A 24148-nucleotide genomic window follows, 5' to 3' on the forward strand; every position below is an offset into this window, starting at 1 on the left:
GCTGTGCCGCTGAGCTAAATCCCCAGCCCCTCAGCTCTTCTGTTTTTAATTTGTGGGTTGTTATGGTTTATGTCTGGATTTCCCTGCACAGCCTCAGGCAGTGATGGGGCGGGCTTCTAGAGTTTATGATTGATTCATGGTCCAATGCTGGGATTATGGGTGTGAGTGCTCCACCTGCCCTGGTTCGGGTAGTTCGCATACAATGAAAGGGAGGAAAAGAGGCTGCTTGCCGCCACTCCTCCTTTTTGCTCTTGCTGCTTTTGCTGTCTTCTGCCGCCATGAACAATTTCCCTCTGCCATGTGCCACTCTGCCTTGGAGCCAACCAAGTATGGACTGAAACCTCCACCAACTGTGAGCTAAATAAATCTTTCCTTCCTTAATTCTTGGCATCAGGTATTTTGTCTCAGCAATGAGAGAAAAGTAACCAAGACAAGGTCTGTGATCCATTTGGATTTAATTTTAGTACAGTGTGAGAGATATGGACCTAGTGTTATTCTCCTACACACATATAGCCTATTTTCCCAGCATCATTTGCTAAAGAGGCTGTCTTTTCTCCAGGATATGTTTTTAGCCCCTTTGTCAAAGATTAGATGGGTAGAGGTACATGAAGTTCTACTCTGTTCTATTCCATTTGATCTACATGTTCATTTTTGTGCCAGTACCATGGCTGTTTTTATTACTATAGCTTTGTAGTATAATTTGAAATCCTGGATTGTGACCTCTGACTTTGCTCTTTTTGCTCAGGGTTGTTTTGGGTACTTGGAATCTCTTTTGGGTATTTGGAATCTCTTTCACATAAGTTTTGGGATTGTGTTTTCTAGCTCTGTGAAGAATATGGTGTATATATTGATAGGAATTACATTAAATCTGTTTATTGCTTTTAGCAGTATGGGTATTTTGATGATATTGTTTCTACCTGTCCAGGACCGGGGTGTTTTCCATTTTTAATGGCCTCCTCAGTTGTCCTTTTACTTCAGAGTACGATATTTTTCATTATGGAGGTAACTTACTGCCTTGGTCAGGTTGATTCCTAGGTGTTTGATTTTTTCAAGCTCCTATGAAGGGGTTGTTTTCCTGATTTTTTTCTATATGAATTTATTACTGGTGCACAGGGAAATTATTGATCTTTGTTGATTTTGTATCCTGCTACTTTGCTGAATTTGTTTTATTAGCCCTAAGAATTTTCTGGTAGTGTGTTTTGGGTCTTCTGTATAAATAAAGGAATATATCGTCTGCAAAGAACATAGTTTGCCTTCTTCCTTTTCTGTCTGTGTCCCTTTTATTTCTCTTGCCTGAGTGCTCTGGCTCGTTTCTAGTACTGCACTGAAGAGGAGCTGTGAGAGTGGACACCTTCGTCTTTCTCCTGACTTTAGAGGAAATATTTTCCCTTTCCCCCCATTTAGTGTGGTGCTGGCTATGGCTTTGTCATACAGGGGTTTTACAGTCTAAGGTAAGGTCCTTTTATAGGCATTTTCATCATGGTTTTTTCATGAATGTTGAATTTTGCCAAAGGCTTTTTTGCACCAGTTGGAGATTATGTGATCAGATATTACTCTTTTACTACAATACAAATTTATTTTAATATCATATCTTACAGAAGTTTGTGTTCAAATATGTTTGTAAAAATCATTTTTGCTTCATCTAGCAAAATCTAAATTCTCATTCAAATATTATAAAATATACTGTCATATATTCAGTTTATCAGAACATGATTATATGTATGACAGTCTTATTTAGAAAAAATTGTTTCAGATAGCAGTATAGAGTACATGGACTTAATTGTGCATGTACCAATAATTTGATGCTATAATTGATAATAATGACACTATAATTGATATTGTATGAGTTTTCACTTTTTAAATGACAGTTTAAACAAAATGCTTTTACTAGTTGATTTTAGATTTACAGCCTTTCTAATCTTAATACAACTTAAATACTGGATATAATGAAATGTTATTTGAAGAAAATACTTAATCATCTGAATCTAGCTATATGTGTAATATATATTTTTTCTGTTAACATTTCCAGCTAAACAGTTCCAGTTCTTTCACCTTCATCTCCAGTGTTATTTTGCATTGCTATTGATAAATGTTCACAGTCCTTTTTAAATGGTGATAGTTAGACAAAGAGAAGACATTGGTAGCAGTGGCTTCAATTCAGGTATTATTGGAGGGACCTCTTCAGTACTTGCATTTTGGGTCACCTTCCGTGACCCACTGGACTGAAGGAAAGTGGGCAGCTCTTTGCGCAGAGGCATAGAACATCCTGGGTAACGATTCCGGAAAACACCTTCCATGTCCTAAATTTCCTACGACTGTGTTGTATAAAGAGCTGTCAGTACTGGTTTTGAAAATCCAAGGTAGAATCTCACAAGGCCAGTGTGGGGAAGGTACAGAGGAAGGAGGTACTCCCTCGCATTTCAGTTCCGCTAGATTGACCCTGTTGTGTAGACTTCTGTGAGCTTGTTTCTTGTTTCTGGACTGGTGCATTTTCTCTCTGATGCACCCTGTGCACTTTGTGTGTGAGTCTGTTCCACTGCTCACTCATATGTCACAGGTCATTGTTTATGTGTCCCCCCTGGGGTGTCACCCCATCAATGCCAAAAGGCATATCTTACGCACTGATTTATTCCTAAAGCTATGGCAGTGAATGGGAAATTTATATCCCCTTATAAATCCTGGATTTCTATAGTATTTGTTCCTAGGCAAATGGAACCTAAGTTATATTTAGAAATATTTGTTTTTTCCTCTTGAAGTGTTTGTGTACTCTCAGGGAACATATTTCTAGTTATTTCTGATGTTCCTTTCACTACAGTAACATTCTTTTATTATCATAAATCTCTAGTATTTACGCATTGTATTGTAAATAAATCACATGGAAAAATGCAGTGTTGTGCACGATTTAGTGTTTAAAAGCTTAGTTCAGTCTGAACTTACGTTGTATGATACTTGGGGACTGTGAACCGCGGTGCGGTCACAGGCAGTTTTCACACCCCGGCGTTGTGTACGCTGGGTCGTCGCCCATGTGAGTCGGTGTCCCTCATCCCGAGCCCCTGAGGGCCTCGTGCCTTTCTGTCTCTCGAGCCATCTGAGCTGTTCAGTGCAGCGTGGTATCAGGAAGTGGCCGCCATTACTCATATAGGATCATGTACATGTATACTAGATATATATTTATAATTTTGGTTGCTGATAGGTCTTTAAAACCTGAACCTTGTAGTGTGAATTATTGTCATTTAAAAAGTAAATGCCTATCCTATGCCCAACAACTTAAACTGCAATCCTAAATAGAAATAGTACTCTTGAGTATATTAAAAATGGAGTCCTCACTCAACTGTTTGACATACCTATTTTTGAACAAGATCCAAAAAATCTTACTTTTCTGTAAAAGACAAGAGAAATAGTTAATGTTTTTCTTCACTTGTGGATGCATACATATTTATCTTATTGTCGTATTCTAGTTAAGATCCCATGTTCCATTTGAATGATACTTTGATCAGTTTCCTTTTTTGAGCAAGGCAGAGTACTAAATTATCAAGGGAGTTTTCCTTTAGAATTTATGAGAGGCTGGGGATACAGCTCAGTGGCACAGCGCCTGCCTGGCAAGGGCAGGGCCCCGAGTTCGATTCCCAATGCCAAAAAAAAAAAAGGATAGAATTTATGAGAAAACTGGAATAAGTTATTTGATTTATATTGTGGTTTAAAACTTGCTTGAATTTGCAAAGCAGTGAAGAGGTTTTGTAGGAAGACCATCCATGCAGAGCCTGCTGGTAAGAATATAAGTCATTCTCTGGTAACTGTGCAATGCAGAGTACAAAGATTTGACCAGGCATTGAGATGGAAACGATGAGAAGGCTTCAACTCGCACAGCTGAACATATGGTGAGTACTCTGGGAAGCAGTAAGTGATTCTGAAAGGATGGCATCTTTTAAAATCTTAATTTCAGTTGGCAGAGAAAACCCAATGGGAATGTGTGCAACACGCAGCCAAGGGGAAGAAAAGATTCAAGAGTCAAAAAACCATAAAGAATCACCAGCAGAATCCGAGGCCAGCGATCCCTTATGCTCTACAGCTGCAAGTAAGCAACAGGTCTTTTTTCTGTTTCATTTCATTTCATTTCGTTTCATTTCTTTTGGCTTATTTGTCTGCATTGCTTTTTCCTGTAGCTACCTGAGGAAGACCATCATATTGTTTTTATAATATGTGTTATGTTATACCATACAAATTGCTTTTAAGCTGTTTATCTTACATTTTTATGCTTTAGTTTTATATTGCAAAAATTACATTTGTGTAAAAATGTGTTTATTTCTTTGTCTTAAATTTAATGTTCACTCTAGAACAATGGCTTCAAGAGAAAATAGTATTATGATATTTTGTCACCCACAAGATATTTCATGAATAAAATACAGATTCTTACCAAACAGTAAGGAACAACAAAAGTAATCTTTATTTTTCTGACATAGAAGTGGAGGCATGATGCAATTGCTCTAGGGGGCTGCGGCGGGGGGAGGCTCAGTGGCAAAGCACTTGCCTAACATGCATGGGATCCTGGGTTCCATCCCCAGTACCACACACACACACACACACACACACACACACACACACACAGAAGCAAAAGGAGAAGAAGGAGAAGGAGAAAACAAAACCGCTTTAGGTAAAAAGATTTGAACTTCTAGTTTCTTAGTCTGTCATTTTTTCTTGCTTTTAAATGTAATATAAATGTATTACATTCCTCTGACTGGGAACTATAATACATGATATCTGACAAGTTCTGTGCATCAGAATCTAGTCAGTGAAATAGTAGACCATGCCGTCTTTGAAACATATTTTTGCAGACAGAGAAATTAGGGTGTTCCTTTTTAAAAAGTGAGTTTTTGAAATCACTTATTGGGATGTTATTATTTCTTTCAGACAATAACAGATAATTGATATCTCATTGACTTGCCTATGGTATTATCACATCAACCATAGGGAAATATTTTGATTTTTGCTTCATTGGATCAGTCTCAGTACTATATTTCGTGTTAAATCATGAATCCATGGAACAGGGTGAAGAATTACACTGTGTGAGAAGCATGTGCTTAAATTTCTCACACAAGCATCCAATCCTTCTCAGGAAGCAGTGGCACCTATATTAGACATGGGCACCGATGAAGATAGTGCACTAGCTGAAATCTCTAGAATAGATGCTTTTTTGTGAGTGGCAAGAGCTTGAGAGAGAACTTTCTGCTGTCTTATGAACATTTGTTCTTGCACAATCATTTTTAAAATGTTACCATTGTTAACATTTTAAGGAGTGGAAAAGTGTAACTTTTTTCTTAAAGCTGGCCAACTATATTAGATGACTTTGCTTTATTACAACAAAATACCTGAGGCCACTAACTCTTAAAGAGAAAATATTTATTAGGTCATAGTTTTAGGGTTAAAAATCCAAACAGTGGCATAGTGCAAGCTTGTTGATGACAGCCCCTTGGATTTATCACCACATACTGTGGGTGGCAAAAGAGGCAGTACATGTGGGCAGGTGATTGTATCTCAAACTGAAGTGTGTCTCGACCCAGTGATTATCTCTCAGTGTGCTTAGTTATTTTTCTCTTTACTGTGACACAGTACCTGGCACCCAGTTAAAGGAGGAAAGGACTGTTAGCTCACAGCTTGTAGGGGTTTCAGTTCGTAGTTGGCTGGTTCCAAGGGAGAGTGGCATGAGAGAGGGGCATTGCAGAGGAGAAACAATCCATGGCAAAGCAGGGCAGACAGAAGGCAGCAAGAAACAAGTGACAAAAGGACGACACTAGCCCTCTTCTAGTCCCTTAGATTTTATCCAGACTACTTGCCCTTTGGGATGCTCTTAACCTAGCATCAGACCACGAATCAAACCCAGCCTCACATCCTTGATTCCAGCATCACACACTCCAGGTACCTCCAAAAAGTACTACTTTTGATTGCATGAGCCTTTGTGGGGACATCTACACACAAACTATAACACAGAGATGGGTAGAGAGTAGTGGAACAAGGGTGGGTAGGGGGAAGACAGAGAAAAAAGAAAAAAGAGGAGGAAGAAATAGAGAGACTCAAGTCCCACAGCTCCCTTAAGATTATGACCCCATGACCTCCAGAAAGGTCCCATCTCCCAAAGTTTCCATCACCTATCAGTCATGTCACCCTGGAGACCAAGCCATTAATGTAAGGACCTTGATCAGACACTACCCACATTCAAACTATAGCACCAGATAGCTCCAAAAATGATAAACTTAGGCCTCATGATAGATGTAGAACTTCTAAAATCATCCTTTTATTTAGCCAATCATTAAATATGCATTGTGTGCCTAAGTGAATATCAGAGATAAAGAAATAGAGTGGTGAGCAAAGTGAACTTGGTCTCAGCTCTCCTGAAGTTTGCAAGTCAGTAAGTCAAATAAATATTGAACCACAAAATATAGAGTAAAAGTAGATATTTGAGATGAGGAAAACATCTAGGGTATGCTAGACACAACATAAAATCTGAGCCGTGAATTCAACGTAAAAGACTTTGCAGTTAATGGAAATACAATTGAAATTAGGGTTGGCCAAAAACTGAGAAAAGGGACTGTGAACATAAACTTTATTCATGAGCTCTTTAAACTATTGACATATCACAAACTTTGACCTTGAATGTGAAATCTGAGAAATCCAGATGACAAAACTCCTTTAAAACAAATACCATCTACATGATGTTCATAATTTGTTTAAATTTTACCTGTTTTTGATTGCAGTGGAAATGGTGCTATAGATATCCATAACTTTTGGTGGAAAAGAAAATGTCTTCTTATGTAAATATTGCTGTCTTGGTTACTTTTTTCATTGCTGGGACAAAATACACAACACCCAAAGTTAATGGAGGAAAGGTTTATTTCAGCTTATAGTTTGTAGAGCATTCAGGCCATAGTCGGCTGACTGCAAGGCAGGATGGAATGGCAGAGGGCATCACAGAAGAGAAATAGTTCATGGGAAAGCGGGGCAAGCAGAAGGCAGCAAAGTAGCAAAGCAGCATCTTTCTGTCACTTTATATTCCATCCAGGCTACCCGCCTTATGGGTAGTGCCATCCATACAAAGGATAGGGCACTCTTAATCCCAGCATTATATCCTTAATCCCAGTATCACAAACCCTATTCCAGCTAGCATGTAGATGCAGTATAAGTGATAACAGTTACCTAGAAGGCTTTCATTTATTACTGAGTAATTAGATAATAAAGCTGTTTTTCTTTTTTCTACTTCCGTTGAACAGTTGAAGGAGTTAAAAGGTGTTTCTTGCAAAAACATTTTGGTTTTACAATTTAGCTGTTTTGCTAGGTAGGTTTTGGTTATATTAGCTATTCATATGAAAATGTGTTAGTTAAAATTTCTTAAGAAAACATTTTTTGTGAAGACATGTAAAAGCAACTATTATCTCCACTTTCAGAACACTTCCAGTTATCTATCTGTCTATCATCTATCTGTCTATCTATTATCTATCTACCTATCTATCTATCTATATGTCTACCTATCTATCTATACCTATATCTATATCATCTATATCTATATCTATCTCTGGGAATTAGGAATTATAGACAAAGTAAATGACCTCTTTTTCTTCAAAATGCTTATTTATGAAAAAGAAAGTGAGATTTTTTTCTCATCTACATCAGAGGAGTAGGAGCAGGTAGAACTTGTAGTAACACATACAGAGTAAATAGTTCTTTTATAGTAATAAATAGGGATGTCTTACCATTACATTTGCAGGGTTTTCCTTTAGGTTCAAATTGAATTATAATACTAGCTATGAGGGATATGAGGAAGAAATCTTTTTCTTTTTTTTAAAGAAAACTTTTTATGGAAAGTTTCAAGGTTACACAAATGTAGAAAAAATGGAGTGAGGAGTCCCCGTTACCCCATTACCCACCTTCAGCAATTATCCACATATCCTGGTGTTGTTTTATTTATCTCTTATTTATACTGTCTAACACACCTCCTTTTAGATTATTTTAAAACAAATCCAAGACACAGTATCATTTCATTAATAAATACTTTGGAGGTTCATATTTCAAAAATTATTTAACTGATAGTATGCATTATGTCTGCATAATTTTAAGTTTAGAAATATTATATCTAAACATGTTAAACCAAATATAGAAAGACTTATGATTAGGTGCTCTGAACTGAAACCATCCTAGAAACCTTCAGTGTAACCTCTTATTTTTGCGTATGAGAAAATTAAGGCCCGGAGGGTGACCGTGACCAGAGCCCCCCTTTTAGCCACTTGTGTCAGCACACAGGCATTTGCGTAGGGCAGTGCGGCAGTCACTCTGTCCTTTGTTTGTGATGGGGGCCCAGCAGTGGTGCTGGACCAGGTTTAATCTGTGCTGAATTCTCATCCATTGCATATTCTTTGCTGAAACTGAATTAGGTGCCAGCACTTTAAAATGCCGAAAAATGTGGGCAAAAAAAGAGAAATCTATTATCCAGTTTTTCTTAAAAGCAGTTGTCAGTAATTAAGTTATTTTGAAGAAATTTAAAATGCATAAGAAATATTAAAATGGTATTGTCTTATTGCCCCCAAAGAACACCTTATTTATATTTGTGTGTATGTATGTATATATATATACACATATACATACATGTTATGTTGGGTATTCAGTTTTGTAATCAGTTAATAGCAGATAATAAACATGAGCATTTTTATAATATTCTTTTATAAAATGATTTGATAACTACATGATCCATTTGTAGACATACCATAGTTACCTACCTCTCTACTATCACCTAAAATGGATACTTACCTGTATTTTGTATTATTTGTGGTTGTTAATTATTTGAGCCAGGGTGTCTCTCTGTAGTCAAGACCAGCCTTGAACTTGCTGTGTAGACCCAGAGTGCTGTAAGCTTGTGATCTTTTTGCTTCGGCCTTTCGAGTGCTGGGATCATGGGTGTGGACCACACCTAGCTATATTATTTTCTAAGAGTAATTTTTAGAAGTGGGTTTCTGTGTAGTAGATTACATTAATTTTGATTACCTTAGTGCCCTTTTAAGTATAAAAACAACATTTCATTCCAAATGAAGTATGGGTTTTTTTTTTATACTGATTCTTTCATAGTAAATTAGAATGTGAAGGTGGTATAAGTTTTAATTTATCATTTATTACATCACTTTTCATTTGTTCATTGAGAATTTGAAGGGATCTTTGACGTGATCAAATAAATGAGCGAGTTTATATGAAGAGTGCAGATATAATCCATACATTCCAAACAATACTGATCACAGGAATGTGCATCTCTGTGTTGAGCAGAAAACCTATCCATGAATTCTTTGGCCTAGAAAAATTCAATATAAATATAAGTACTATTTAGAACAGTTCTTGTTTTTTCTTAGTATAATGTGATTTTTCTTATTGTATTTTCACACTTGCACAAACGTGAATCCGTAGTGTTTCGTTTTAATGAAACTGGTGCCTCAGTTCGCAAACTCAATTCTTTGTGTGCTTCCGGTTGTGCACTAGCTGAGTGTGGGCGGAAACACTCACCCGTCAGGCCAACACTGAACCTAACTATTGATTGTGATTTGGTTGGGTTGACTTGGCTTGTGACCAGAATTACGGAAAGAATTAAGTTCATGAACTGAGGTACCACTGTAGTTTCTTCTGTTTTAAAACTGTTTCAGAAAATACAGTTTTTAGGCTTTACTTTTATGGGCATTTCTTTTTAAGTCAGAATCTTCAGACTCACCTTTTTGCTCACCAAATCTGAGCAGTTTAGAATAAGGACGTTTCTTTAATGTGGTCCTGTGGTATCAGTCAGTCAGTGTCAGGTTGTCTTTATTGCGTTCCTGTGCACGCTGTAATCATGAGGATGTTTTCTGCGTAATACCATTGCAATGCAGAGTATATAAGTGATGTTTCTAGTCAGGAGACAGACCTTTATCTCGATACTGATTAGAGGTGTCAGTGAGGTTGGTATCAGTGTTGGTATCAATCGAGCATCCGAGCATGTAGAGTTATCTTTGATTATTTGAACTTGTTTTCTAGTGATTAATTATTCCTACCAGTTTATGCATCTTGTGCTTTGTATAAATGGCTCCTATGCCTTAAATTGAGAAACTGATGAATTCACTCTTCAAAACTTTTTATTTTAACTTTCTAGAAGTAGATATTTTTCCATTGCAAGGTATCTATAGGGAGGTTCCATTAACTTCTTACGTTGTCTAGATGATTGTACTTATTTTTAAAATTAAGATTAAACTGTGATTCTTTTTCTGATATTGTGTCAGTAAGTGGTAAAGGGTAGCTGTTTTCCATTGCTCTTTCATATTTTACTGTAAATCAGCTTTCTCAAGTAGTGCTTTGGAATAGCATGCAAAAGTTTATAGGACTTGACTTTTATGGCCACACACTGATTAATTCATGCCTTATACTGATCTACTTGTGAACTATTATAATTGGAAAATTTATTATTTGTTTCTGTGGTTGTCTTTCTTCTTTCAAAGCTGCAAGAGGTAGGTTAGCACATTTGTTTTATTTTTTGTTTTGTTTGGAGTGAACCTTATTGTAGCTTAATTAAAAAGTTCTGCCTCTCGTGGAGAATGTTGTTGAGTCAGCCAGATACCTTTCCGGTACTGTAGATCGTGTTCAGAGGACCCTGAAGGAGTTTTTCTGCCTAACCTAGCATCCCCCTTGGAGCCTAAGCCTGGGTCCAGTGGAACCATCCCTTACTTTTCTGATGTAAGTTTTTACTTCAGTGTAATAGTAGCCAACTGCATTTCAGTGCCTTTCTCTGAGGGGTCCAGGAAGCAATCTGTACTTTTACCCACTTGGTGTGATTAATGACGAGGAGTGTCCACCTGTGCAAAAGTGGCAGAACAGGATCTGGACCCATCTTAATGCTCCGTCTAACTGGTTTTGTGTATGTTTACCTGAGCATCACAGAGGGTTCAATAGACCCACACAACTCCAGGATTTGTTTTTAAAAAAGTTGTCTTTGTTTTTCTTTTTTTTTTCGGTACCGGGAGTCAAACTCATAACCTTGTGCCTGCCAGGCAGTGCTGTGCGCTGAGCTAAATCCCCAGCCCCACCCCCCAAAAAAGTTTTCTTTCAATTTTTCTGGTAGAAGTAACCCAGTTCAGTGCAATGGTACACGAAAAACAAGATTTGCAAGTTCTGGAGGAGGGCAAAAGTGAGTCATCAGTTATGCATGGCTGATGAAGATGATCTATAACGGTAAAATACATGCTTTTATAACGGAAGAGTGGTGTGGGTGTATAATGATAATGACTGTGTTGGTTTGGGGGCTATTTTGCAAGGTGAAACAATATAATACAGGATTAATATTTTTAAGATTATTTATAATAGTCACCCAAAGAATGATATACAAAAGAGTGCAGGAAATCTGTCCACACACTAAGACCAAGGAATACAGCTGAGGGCCTGGATCCCATGGAAATGTTCTGCATGAGTCCAGCTGAAGACCTAGAGCTCATAACAATGCCTCCCATGAATCCAACTGGAGGCCCAGAGCCCATGACAATATCTCATGCAGGCCTATTTCACGGATCTGTGCTGCAAAGGCCCAAAGGTTAGCGGTGGAATCTAGAAAGTCTGTGCCAGCAGGATAAAGGGTCTGTGCTAGCAGGCTGAGGGGTCTGCACTGGAGCCAGGAAGTGATGCTCAGAAGAACCAGAGCTGTCCTGAAAGGTACCACAGCCCTCCTCAGCAACAGTGAGGTCTCGAGCTCCTCTGATGATCAGGATGACTGAGTTCCCATCAGGAAAGCCAATGCAGCAAGCTTCTCCAAGAGACTGAGCAGTGCACCATCTTCCCCTCCGGAGCCAGGAAGTGATGCTCAAAGTGAAAACCAGAGCTCCCCCAAAGTGAACCCAAGCCATTCTGAGTGCCAGTAAGGTCCTGAGCTCCTCGAAAGATGAAAACAGCCAAGTTCATCAGGAAAGCCAGCACGACGAACTCCTCCAAAATGACCAACAGCTCCTTAGAGCTTCTACCAGCTCCCAACAGCCTCTCTTCTTCTCCAGTTCTGCCTCTTATGCTGCTGGCAACAATCCCCAGATGGGCCTCCTGTACCCAGCACCATGCTTACTCCATTCAGCTGGGGGTTATAAGTTGACCAGCAGCTATCAATCAGCTACAATGACTTTGACATTGGCCACGTCAGCCAAAGTTCCTGTGATGGTGAAATGAAGCAAGAATCGACTGATGTCGACACAGCACAGATTTCTCATGGTGATCACAGGAATGTAAAAGACCTTTGACAAAGTGATTGATCAAAATATGGCATAAAAATCTATGCTCTTGTAGATGCAAAGACTTATAGGATAAATTTAGATATTTATCCTATAACTCAGCCATCAGATCCTTATTCATATAGTAATTAACCGAATGATGTTATCAACAGACTTGTTCCTATCTCCTAAACTAATTGGAATGTGACATTGGATAGTCGGTTTATCAGTTTCCTGTTACATTTGCTAACAGAGCACAAGTTGTCCATGGCAGGAATTGTACACAAGAACAAAGTAGAAATTCCAAGTGAAATGTTGCAGTTTTAAAACAGAGATCATATAGTGCAGTCTTTTGATTTCAGAAAGCTATGACGCTGGCTTTGTTTATGGCAAAGAAAAACAAACTGGTACCACTGATGTCACCATTTCACCATGATGGAAATATTGATACAGAAACCGTGACAAAACGGGAGCCTGAGCAGGAAACTTTGAACAACAGAACTGAACATGGAGTAGATGTTGTTGATGAGTTATGCAGCAACTATGATGTTACTTGAAATTCAAAGCGTTGGCCAATGGTCGTGTTTTACTCGATCTTAAACATGTGGCATAAATAGTTTGATTGTTTACAAAGAAAACAGTAAGTGCAAAATGTCACAGAGAAATTTTCTTAGATTATTGGGACTGGAGTTCATAAGAGATCATTTATAGTAGAGGAAATACAGATTGTTTCTGCACAGGGAACTATGCAAGACAGTGTGGAGCACACTGGTGAGCTGACAGGTGAACAGGTGGTGCAGCATCACAAAGACCTACTATGACAACAGGGAAAGAGAAGGATGTCAACTGTGCCCTAGAAGAAACTACAGGAAAACAAAACATATGTGCTATCAGTGTATGCGATACTTGTGTATGGAACATACAATTGTCGTGTGTGAAGAGTACACTGGGTTTGAGTAGAAGCCAGGCTTATTTCTGTGATAGACTTTTGTTTGTGTTTACATTGTAGTTCACATAGGTTTTTATTTTTGATGTTATCTTTAAGGTTTTGTAAGCAAATAAACAGCTGATGTAAAAAATATATCCATTCCAAGCACTCAGTACATATTTGATATTTTATTCTGTTGACATCTTATTTACCTGCTAGGTGCATGTTGTACAATACAGTAGGAAGCTCCTGACAAACAGGAAGAGAAGAGAGGTGACAAGACTGCCACATAGGGAAGGAAAGCTAGGCACACCTGGTGTCAGTGTAAGCGAGATGCGTGCATGGAACATACATTTGTCATGTGTGAAGACTGCATTGGATGTGACAGTGACTTATTTTTGTGGTAGAATTTTATTGGTGTTTTCATTGTAATTCATATAGGAATTTATTTCTGATGTTATCTTGTAGGTTTTGTAAGCAAGTACACAGCTGATGTGAAAACGTTGCTATTTTAAATGCACTGTATTAAGAATTTAATAATTTATTTTTTAAGTATTTTATGTTCCTGTTAACTGCACACTGTATACTGTAATATAATAAGAACCTCCTGACAAAACAGCAAGACCACTGAGATGTCAAGCATGCCCTGCAAAAAGGCCAGAAAGCAAAAGACGTGTGCTGTTGGTGGAAGTGATGCGAGTGTGGGGAGTGTGCTGTTGCCATGCGTGCAGACTGCCTTAGGTGTGATAACTGAAGAAAAGATTTTTTATAGAGTGCTGTTGGTGTTTTCATTGTAGTTCATATAGCAGTTTATTTCTGATGTTCTTTGCACACCAAAAACCAGTCAATGTTAAAACTTTGATACTTTTTTTATAAACACTTAATAAATATTAAAATCTCAATACTTTACTTTTGTGATGTTTTTCCTGTTAAGCACTCGTTGTTTCATATAATAAAGCTCATACAATTAAACTTAATAATTCATCAATAGAAAGATTCTAAGGAATAAATGTGGGTCTGACAGATCCCTGTTTCTGCACCTTCATGACAAAATTAGGCTTATGCCCGAGGGCTACGTATTCTCCCAGCTTGGAGTATTTTAAACTTCTGGTCAACAAAAGCAACTGCTTTTATGGTTCTAAAATAGAGAAATTTATAGTCTGAGACTAATGGACTTTGGTTCATTTCCAGAATATTGTGGTACTAGATGGTACTCATATTTAATTGATAATGGCACAAACTTTAATGCATCATGCTGTCTAATGCGTTATGCCAAATTAAGTCATAAATTTTTACAATACGAGTGGACCTTATGTGTTGTCCTTGTATGAATGGTGTAATAAAATGTTAGCACAGGACAAAGCAGCTGTGGAGACCAATGCATTCGTGGATTGTATCAAACAAGCTAAATACATACACACATGTGGACACCCCCAGAACTGCATGGCACCTCCAGGTTCTCCCAGCCTTCGTGTAGGGGTTGTGTGTCTGTTTACTGTTCGTGTTTACTGCGCACTTGACTGTCTTCCTCAGCTTCTCCTGGCCCCAGCTCACCCTGTTTTAGGCTGATCTTTCTAGTACTGAAATCTTACTGCCACCGGACTTCAATACCACTCCTTGTTGTGTGCACAAGGGTGCGCCAACTCCCTTCCACCCTGCCCATGCCTGCCGCACCTTCCGTTCCTTTCTCCTCTTCACACATTGTATCTTACGTGATGTTCAGCTGTACACGGCCACCTGCAGTTCTTCCAGCATGCCCACTGCCCGGCCTGTGTAACCCTTGAGCAGGTTACTTCTGAGTCCTGGTTTGATCACCTGCTGAACAGGGGACACTGCCTTTCAGAACTAGTGTGAGGAGGGAGTAAGACTGACATAGTGAATGTTAAGTACTTAGAGTGCTTAGCATAACATGTAACTTGAAGTGCTGAGCGGTGCCCCTGCGGCTGTGTCCTGGTGAATTGTGTTTAGGTGAACACAGAATACCTACCAAGTTTTAAGTGCAGGAGCTTTGGAGTTAAACCTTCCATGGTTTACTTACTCGGTGACTTGGGCATATTACCTAACTCCTTACCCTTTTTTTGTATCTTAAAATGAACCTCACAGTTTGACTTACCTCCCAGGGTGTAGTGAAGATTGAATGAGACATGCATTCGATACATTCAACGCAGAGCCCAGCAGCATCTAGTAGGAGCTTAATAAATGGTGATTATTGTTATAAATGAAGAGAAAAATGTGTGCCGTTATAATGGTAGCAATTAGCCAGGATATTTAAAAAAGCAGTGTTAGTTCTTTCATAGCATTTGTTTTCATTTATAATTTCTTGCATAGTTTTCATTACATTTAAATTAACTTACAGTAGCTTAGCACAAAATAGTTCTTTGTTGGGTTTGTCATCCTTGTTAATGTTGTACTCCTGAGATCCTGGGTGCTGCTCATGGACTGAGTATAGTTTCAGGTCACAGAATGAAAGGAAGGAGAAGAGTTCTGACTACCTTCTAACATCCAGCATGAAGCCGTTTGCTTCATTACCTTGATTATATAATAGTTCTCTGTGAAAATATCAGTTAAGAATTAAGATGCTGATATGGGAGCAATTCCAGATAACCAGTACAGAAGAGCTCGGGACTCGCTGTCAGCACTGCAGGTCCCAGTGTCTCCTTGGAGGACACAATAGGCTTAAGGATGGAGACGGTCATCCCAGCGAGGGACTTCCTCGAACTCCTTATAAACCAGGAGTGGCTGTTCGGGTCCCTCCGAGTGTGGAGGCTGCCTTGTGACATACCAGTACTATCCAGCTGTCCCTTGCACAGGAAAATGCTCTGAGCCTCTCAGGGACCACTATATGTGAAAATTCTCTTTAGTTCCTCTTCAGACCCTTTCATTGCCCTCTCCACTTAGGCATTTTTTGAGGAATACATCAGAAATGTTGTTTTTCCTTGATTTGCTATTTTTAAATCTCACTTGAGAGAGTGCTTAATTATATATTTTTAATATTTGCATTTAAAACCCATAAGGTGGGTAGGCAGCTTTATAAAAACTCTCTGAGCATAGAACTGCAGAGCCTAGCATGCCCTCTCGTGTTGTAGCATTGAGGACAAGTACAAAGTTGTTAGATACTTCCGCTGTTTATTGTTTTTATTCAGTTTATTTCAGTAGCTGAGTTTTAGTTGACCAGAACCTTGCTGTGAGAAGATAAGAACAAATCAGCTCCCTATAGTCCTGGAAATTCAGTTCCCCGTGCCTCATCCCATTCCATACTGCCCAGTTTTGATGGCCATGGGCTCTGCTATGGCAAAGGATTCTGTCAGCCTGATGTTGCATCTGATCTGCCACTGATGCCTTTTTTCTTCCCTAGAGGAAACCAGACATGCCCAAAGCAGTGAAGCTCTGCTGTCAGAAGATGCATGGAAGGTGTTAGTGCTGACGGGAAATACAGGGACTCAGGCCAGTGTCACGCTCTGGGTATACGGAGATGAAGGAGTCACTGGCCCAGTAATTCTTAGCAAGGACAGACCAGAACACCTCTTCCTTCCGAGACAGGAGGATGAATTTCAGGTAAACAAAATCAACAGTAATATTGTTCTTTGAACACTACCAAGGCATTTCTGTAAAATAGGAGTGTGATTTTTTTGAGTGAGTGATTATATATGTGTCCTGTATAAAATACATCTGCAGTGTTTTGGAATCCTCAGTTACTTTAATACCTATTGCAGTAATCAAAGGAAACATTTTCTTTTGCTCACATATCTTGTACAAGCAAGGAAAGGTGTAGAAAAAACTGTTTTTTTTTAAAGGTAATTTGTTTTAGTCCATTGGTTTGAAAGTGGCATATAAACCGTCAACTTCAACTCAAATTATAGCCACGTTATAAGCCATCTGTGGACCTTTCTGATAATGAAAACCCCTCTTTTGGATACTTGCATGTACTTCTAGATGTTTCTCAGCTGAGCTGTAGGGACGTGAAATTATTTTCTTGGCATCTTTATAGGGCACATTCTAAGGCTCTGCTATGCCCATTCTAATTTCTCTCTCTTTTATTTCTTAGTGTCAGAACAAAACTGGGCTGCTCTGCTTGAAATGCAGCTGGTTGCCTTGTCTAGTTCTTCAGAGCTTGGCCAAATTTCAATTAGGACAATGACTTTCTACTTCACTAATTCACACTCCCCTTGCAGCATGAAAGCTGTATAGTTCTTGGTGCACTGTTAAACAGCAGTCATTCTCCCGGGAGGGTATTCCATTTGCATCCTAAGGCTGGCTAGAGGATGTAGAATGATTGAATCCAGTCCAAGTCACTAGGAAGTCAAGGCTTTTGGGGGCTGCAGTATCTGGGATTCACTAGTACTGAAGTGGTTTCTAGATCTTCCTATCTGAGCTTGTCATTTTGCTTTTGCTGTTGTTAAATTTTTAGTGAAGAAAAGCAGTTGTCTGAAGTCATGAAGGAGTACTTTTTCTCATTACATAGGCAATCAAACCTGCTTCACAGAGTGTGTATATTTCAAAGGATATTTAGAAATCAGAATGCATATATTATGATGAGATCCCTAGGCCCTCTCACAAAAGGCTATTATTTCCTATTATATGCCCTGTGGTGTATATATTTATCGGCTGGTAAATCCTATCAGTATTTTCCAGAAAAATTTACAGAGGATAGACTCTTAGAATGAATGGGACAGATGGTCATGAGTGTACACTGGAATCATCTAGGGAGCTTTAAGGACTACTGAAGACTGGTTTCACCTTGAGAGACTCTAGTTTATTTTGTCTGGAATACAGCCTGGGCATTGATATTTTTAAAAGTTCTGCACATGATTCTACAGTGCAGTTAAAATTGAGAATCCTAGATACAACACCAGATTTCAAATAAGGTGAACTGGACAGGAGTTTTGGCTTCCTATATATTAGCTGTGTGACCTTGAATATGTAACTTAACTTCTGCAGGCCAGCATTATCTTTACATGTACAATAGAGGCAATAGTATCATTTTTTAAATTCTAGCATAGTCTGAAGACAAAAAGAGAAAAGGTATAAACCTTTAAAAACAGTGTTATTGACAAATAGGAAATGTAGTGAATGGGTTAAGAAAAGAGGCTTTGGAGTCATAGGAGCACACCAAACTGAAGTCAGCTGTTGCTAGTTGCCTTACTTTGAGTGAACTGCTTGTCCTCACAGATCCCATTTCCTTCTTAGATCAAACAGGGAAATATTTAAAGGCTCGATGAGGGGTTCCTGGAGTCTATAGTCTTTTGGACTCCAAGCTAATAGCATAGGTGTCACCTGGGATGATTCCAGAATCTCAGGCCTTGTTTTAGACCCACTGGGTCAGAGTCTGAATTTGCACAAGCTCCCCAGGTAATTGTGTATACTGCAAAGTTTGAGAGGTACTCTATCTGGTTAATAATATCCCTTAATTATTGCGGGCTGATCAAGTCTGCCATCTCCAGAATGAGTGTACAGCAAAGGCTAAATAAAAGAGGCAAATGGAATGATTTCAGGGTTCCAGGAGGATCAAAGCCCTGTCACAGAATTTGAGATTCTTTCAGGGCTAAGACCAAAGACCTTCTCTGGGTGGCCTGTATTTATTTGGTTATCAGAAGAAGGGAAGGAAATACTCAAAAAGGGTGGAATTACTCAAGGACTTCTCCAGGTAAGGTATTAAATTAATCTTTAATAAGGATTAAATTAATCCACCCAGGAATGAGATGCCTGTGAGAAAAGTATGCGAACTGGACATATGAGTGTTCTTTATCCTATTCTTTCATCTGACTCCTTCTGTATATTCTTGGTCCTTGCATGATATTTCTGTTTCATATTCTGTGTTTGTGAGATTCGCCGATAGCTTCTTGAGAGGCCTTTATTTCTAGATTCTGAGAGGATCCCAGAAAACTTTTCAGCTATTATGAACAATAACAACAAAATGTGTTTCTTATGAAAAATATTTAATGTACTAAATTTAAAACCTTCTGCTTGTTTTTCTCCTCTGAATCTTATTCAGGTTGAAATAAGAAACATTGGAGAGATATACAAGATAAGAATAGGACACGGTGGAACTAGGGGCCAACCTGCGTGGAGCTTGCGAAGGGTAATCATGTTCCTTATTTTACACTTCACAGTTATTCTGTGATGGAAAGAAGCAAGCAGGCCATGTAAAGCAATTTGTGCAACATATTTTACACAACTCTGTAAGTAATATGAACAAAATTTTTGTAGACAAAACACCCTAAAAATGGCTCAGTCTTGTAAGTTTTTAAAATAGCATTTTACAGTGATTATTGCAAAAGTAACCATTTTTCATGGGAAAAATCTGAAGAATACAGCGAAGTGTAAGAGTAAAAATGTGCATGGCTGATCTTAGATTATAATTCTGGTGGTTCCTTTTCTGTAGATCTTTTCTCAGTGAATCCCTGTCAGGTACTTTCTCTCTCTCTCTAATTACATATGTATATATCTTATGTGTAAATAAAATATAAATATATAAATATATGTAAAATCTGTTTATCATAAATACATTATATATAAATATATGTATTCTGCTCTTTTAATGAAATTCAACCTTGCCACATACACTTTTGGATTCTATTTTTTGAACTTTTTATTAAGCTATGGCAATAATAATAATAAGTACTTGTTGAGTGCCTACAATATGCCAGTTGCCTCACAAAATGAAACTGTTTTTGCCTAATGACAACTCTTTGATTGAAGTGTTATTAATATCCCTATTTTATAGATGAGACTATCAAGGCTCCATAAAGTTAAATAATTTTACTAAGTACACTGAGTATATTGTCTTACTGTGTATGTTGTACTCCAGAGAGTGAAATCTTAACCATTGCCATTTGGCCCTAAAATTTGTTTTAAAAATAGATGGTAGTTAAACTCTTAGAGGTCTTGAGATTTCCCAGTGGAAACAGTGCATTATAATAGAACAACATGACACAGTTCGCATTGCAGAGCATCGTTGTTTTCTCAGTACTATGTCTTGGATTGATTTTTTAGAGTACTTGTTTTATTTTATTTATTTTTTAATTTTTTGTACTTATTTTATTTTAAAATGATTGACATTTAAAATTTTACGTTAAAATGATAGAATCAAATAAAATATTTTCTGTTTTAAGTCTTTCACAATTATATCTGTGACTTAATTGTATCTATGGGTGTATAATGAAAGCAAATGAGGAAATCATTTTTAGCACGTATTCAACACAATGAAATTGTTCTCACAGATGAGTACACGGTGAGAACACTCTCTCACCAATGAGTACACTGCATTTGGTTAGTCTAGAGGTCTTTCTTAGCACCTGATATTTGCCCTGCACTGTGCTAGATGCTGTAGGGTGTGGGAAGAAATTATACCACTGAAACATTTCAGAAGTGAGGCAAAGAATGACCCTTTAAGAAGATACATTACCAAGGTTTAGCTATAACAAACTGCACTGCATGTGTAAACATCGTATTGTCTCCCTAGTGTAAGAACCTGAAAAAGTAAGTGAAACCTGAAAGGTACAATAGATATTGTGAAAGGGAAGGAACAACTGGGATGAGGGAAAGGAGAAAAGAAAAAAAGGAAGGGAAAAATATATATGGATGTACAAGGAGAGCCGGCATAATTATACTGCTGATGTCTATTGGTTTATTGGTAGGAAAAGTTAATGTTTAAATTTTTCTTTTTTTGACCAGTTTTGTATGATTATATCTGATAATCTGAACAACTAAATTGAAGACAACCATATGCAACATAACAACCATTGCTGAATCCCTACTATCTTGATTGGTGAAACTCTGCATCGTTTCTGATTTCTTTTTATTGTCTTTAATTGTTTGATCAGTCTTCCATTCTTCTATCTGGTGATCTGCAACTTCTCTGAAGATAACAATATGTAATATAACAACTGTTGTTAACTTCTTATCACCTTGCTCTGAAATTCTGTATTGCTTGTATTGTTTTTCTGTTGTTTTGTTTTTGTCTTGGTTATTATTTTGTTTTCTTTTCTCTTTAAAATAAAAAAAGATGCATTATTATGGAATCTCCAAAGTTTTAGTAAAATTACAGTTTCTCTACTTGTGAGTTGCTAGGGAAGATAATTATTTTTTAAAAAACTTACCCAGGAATTAAGTCTGCCTATAGTCAATAGTAACTAACATGGACTGTTCTTTCTATAGGGTCTTTGAGTAGGAAGAATGTGTTTTAGTCCATTTTCTGTTGCTGTAACAAAATAACTCTTCTGGGGTGATCTTTAAAGGAAAGAATCTGTTTACTCCTGGTTCTGGAGGGTGTAAGTCCCAGGGAGCTGTCATTCACTCCTCTGTGCAGGGACAGAAGGCCTATGTGGAGAGTAAAGTGGGTAGGACATTAGCTAACAAATGACTGAGCAATAGATTAAGTGATGGTAACGGGACACTAAGTAACATTAAAGGGACATTTCCTGTAGTTCAATTTGTTTTTATTTTGAAATGTTTTCAAATTTATTTAAAAATCACAAGATTGAAGAACTTTGATTTCACCTAGATTCTTTTGTTAATCCTGTCCCTCACTTGCTTCATTATTCTCCGTTAAAATTCATGAGCACCAAACCAACCCTACAAAGAGTACTAAAAGATATTCTAGGAAGAGATAAAAAAGACCACATCTTCAAGAAAAACAACAAAAAAAGGAACCACCAAGCTGAGCAAGCAATTAAACAGAGGGAAACAAGAGGAACCAACAGCAGGAAAATGACATGATAAAGATAAGCCAATATATATCCGTTATAACCATCAATGTAAATGGTCTCTATTCACCAACCAAAAGAAGTAGATTGGCAGAGGGATCAAGGAACAAAATCCAACAATATGCTGTATACAAGAAACACATTTCATTGAAAAGGAAATTCATAGACTAAAAATCAAAAGATGGAAAACAATACTCCATGTGACAAGTACCCAGAAGAAAGAAGGTGTAGCTATTCTGTTTGCAGACAACCTTAACTTCAAACGAAGAACAATTAAAAGGGATAAAGAAGGTCACTACATACTTGTGAGGGGAAAAATTCAAGAGGAAGAGATAACAATCATAAACATCTATGTACCAAACACAGGAGCACCCAACTACAGAAGACACATTTTAACAGACATGAAAAATGAAATAAGCAGCAACACAATCATAACAGGGGACTTCAATATTCCATGTCACAAAGAGATAGATCAACTAGACAAAAAGTAGCAAAGAAAAAACAGAACTAAACCAAACCAATGAACAAATGGACTTAGTAGACCTTTACAGAGTGTTCTACCCAACAGCATCAGAATACACATTCTTCTCAGCTGCACATGGGACATTCTCTAAAATAGGCCATATACTGGCACACAGAACATGTTTAAGTAAATGCAAAGAAATGAAGTTATCCCATGCATACTATCAGACCATAGTGCAAAGAAGATGGAAATTAATGACAAAGGGCATTGCAAGAATTCCATAAACACATGGAAATGAAACAGCACCCTCCTGAACAATCAGTGGGTCACAGATGAAATCAAAGAAGAAATTAAACACTATGTACAATCAAATGAAAATGTAGATACAACTTACAAGAACCTGTGGGATGCAATGAAAGCAGTCCTCAGAAGGAAATTTATAGCAATGAATCTCCACCTCAGGAAAATGAGCACAAATAAACAATCTTATGCTGCACCTCAGGCTTCTAGAAAAGGAAGAACAAGGCAAACCCAAAGCCCAGAAATGACAGGAAACTGTAAAGCTCAGGGCAGAAATTAATGCAACGGAGACTAAAAAAAATTACAAAGAATTAACGAATCAAGGAGCTGGTTCTTTGAAAAAATAAATAAAGTTGATAAACCCCTAGCCAACTTTTATTAAAAAAAGGGAAGAAAAAAGAAAATACATGCAACAAGTAATGAAAAAGATGAAATCACTATAGATCCTGTAGAAATTCAGAAGATCATCAATACCTACTTTGAAAATCTTTACTCTCACAAGAGGAAAATACAGAGGAAATGGACAGATTTCTAGATACATATGAATTACCAAAGCTGAATGAAGAAGATATAAAAATCCTGAGTAACTCTATATCAGCAAGTGAAATTGAAAATGTAATAAAAAACTTGCCAATGAAGAAAAGCCCAGGTCCTGATGGATTCACAGCTGAATTCTATGAGAAACTTAGAGAAGATTTAATGACAATTCTTCTCAAACTCTTTAATAAAATTGAAAGAGAAGGAATTATTGCCAACTCATTCCTGGAGGCAAGTATTATCCTGATACTAAAACCAGAGAAAGACCCAACCAAAAAGAGAACTACAGGCTAATCTTCCTAATGAATATAGATGCAAAAATTCTCAATAAAATACTAGCAAACAGAATACAACAAATCATCAAGAAGATTATATACCATGACCAAGTGGGATTCGTTCCAGGAATGCAGGGATGATTTAATATACGCAAGTCAATTAATGTACACCATGTCATTAGAGCCAAAGACAAAAAAAAATCACATGATCATCCCCATTGATGCTGAAAAAGCTTTTCATAAAGTCCAACATTTATTCATGATAAAAACCCTACAGAAAATTGGCATAGATGGACTTTACTTCAATCTGATAAAAGCCATCTATGACAAACCAACAGCTAACATCATTGTAAATGATCAGAACGGAAAGCTTTCACTTTAAAATCAGGAACAGGACAAAGATGTCCACTGTCACCACTCCTATTCAATAAAATTGTGGAAATATTAGCCAGAGCAATTAGACAAGAGAGAGAAATAAGAGAAATAAGGATAGGAAAGGAAGAAGTGACATTGTGATTATTTGTAGATGACATGATACTCTACATAGAAGACTCCAAAAACTCCACCAAAAGGCTTATGAATTTAATTACAAAATTCAGTAGCATAGCTGGATACAAAGTTAACACTCAAAAATCAGTAGCATTCTTGTACACAAACATAAACAGACTGAGAGGGAAATTAGTGAAACCACACCTTTCATA

The 24148-nt window shown here is 37.6% G+C and overlaps 1 protein-coding gene across 1 annotated transcript in view; it reads left to right on the forward strand.

Annotated features, from left to right (window-relative positions):
* Rp1 (retinitis pigmentosa 1 (autosomal dominant)) overlaps window positions 1–24148 on the forward strand; it is a gene marked incomplete in the record, with an annotated part of 300755 nt that overhangs the window by 156408 nt on the left and 120199 nt on the right. Inside the window, 3 exon segments of the mRNA XM_013520200.1 lie at window positions 3944–4075; window positions 16523–16722; window positions 19160–19246. Of these exon segments, the coding sequence (XP_013375654.1) occupies window positions 3944–4075; window positions 16523–16722; window positions 19160–19246 (419 nt within the window).

Source organism: Chinchilla lanigera, unplaced genomic scaffold, assembly GCF_000276665.1.
Source record: "Chinchilla lanigera isolate Chin_1 unplaced genomic scaffold, ChiLan1.0 scaffold00053, whole genome shotgun sequence".
In the NCBI taxonomy this organism is placed as follows: Eukaryota; Metazoa; Chordata; class Mammalia; order Rodentia; family Chinchillidae; genus Chinchilla; species Chinchilla lanigera.